Raw genomic sequence first — 1375 nt, forward strand, 5'->3', positions numbered from 1 at the left:
AAAATATATATTTTTTTGCAGCTTTTAGTTTTTAATATTAATTTACAATATGGTCACCCAACACTTAATAATAGCAGAGGAGCCAAATGTCTGGCTCACTGCTGCCAACTAGTGGTCAGAGGCTGAACTACAACATAAAAATGAATGGCTGGCAGGAAAGTTGAAATTTTAAAACTTAATAAAAAATCGGTACAGGGCTTTAGAATATCGATACAGTATCGGGAAATGAAATATCGCGATATTTCAGTGTATCGATATTTTCTTACAACCCTACAAGACACTTGATTTTATTTTTCTTGCTGTCATTTTCAAAGAAATCCCGAAGTGGACATTACCGTTTTCTCCCTACTTTTGTTGTCATCATTTAGCAGGTGATGCTGAGCAGCAGACTGTAAACTAGTGTTTGTGTTTTAGTTAACTATAATAACCCTGGWCCTGACCTGGGTCAGCCTCCTTCAGCTCGTTCAGCTTGTGTTGGGCGGCAGAGAGCAACAGCTGGTGAGGGATCAAACTCCTGGCTTTCTGCTGCAGCTCAGGTTTCTCATACTGCAGCACGTGCTGGAAGTTGGACTGAAGGGTCACAAAGAAACTCATACTGCTCCCCTGCAACACACACACACACACACACACCAACAAAACCTTCAAGCTTTTTCACATCAAACATTTACAACTGAGCATGGTGTTGTGTTTCAGCAGTGTAACCATCACGCCTCCAACGACACTCTGCTCTGCAGGGCTCCAGATGTGTTTTCAGCTTCACACGTCAAACACAGGCTTCTAATCTGAGCTTAGATCATTAGCATAATGTGGGACTTTTGGGCTCAGATATTTGAATCAGTGAAWAAAGGAGAGCTTAATAATCTGCTCTGAAACAAAAGAAGTGTGACACAGGCGCAGAGCAGAGTGCTGTAATAAAAGACTGTTGTAGTTTCACTGTCGTCCTCTTATTTGACCAAAATATGTCACAGACGTTTATTGATTCTGAAGAAAATGAATTCTGAGATTCAACAACTACGTTGTGACAGACAAAGGCYGAAACAATACTGCTTAGTTCTTAGCAGCAGGTGACAACAGATAAATAAAATAAATAAGAGCTGAACTCAGTAATATCACATGTGGAGTTCCTCAGGGTTCTATACTTGGACTAAAACAGTTTAGTTTGTAAATGATTTAGTAAATGTATCAGGGTTGTTTAAATGTGTTCTGTTTGCTGATGGTACTACTATGGCTGTGTCCAAAACGACAGGCCGTGTCCTCCGGAGGACCCAGACTACCCTGCCGAGGTGGGCCGGGTCCTTGGTAGACCGGGAAGACCGGTAAAAAAGAGGCTGTGAATTTGGACGGTCTAGCCTCCCCTCCATCCCCGGCGTAAGTC

The 1375-nt window shown here is 42.1% G+C and overlaps 1 protein-coding gene across 1 annotated transcript in view; it reads right to left on the minus strand.

The window, feature by feature from the left end:
* ngly1 (N-glycanase 1) overlaps window positions 1–1375 on the minus strand; it is a gene marked incomplete in the record, with an annotated part of 14349 nt that overhangs the window by 8238 nt on the left and 4736 nt on the right. Inside the window, 1 exon segment of the mRNA XM_014026568.1 lies at window positions 441–603. Within this exon segment, the coding sequence (XP_013882022.1) occupies window positions 441–603 (163 nt within the window).

Source organism: Austrofundulus limnaeus, unplaced genomic scaffold (assembly GCF_001266775.1).
Source record: "Austrofundulus limnaeus strain Quisiro unplaced genomic scaffold, Austrofundulus_limnaeus-1.0 Scaffold568, whole genome shotgun sequence".
Lineage (NCBI taxonomy): Eukaryota > Metazoa > Chordata > Actinopteri > Cyprinodontiformes > Rivulidae > Austrofundulus > Austrofundulus limnaeus.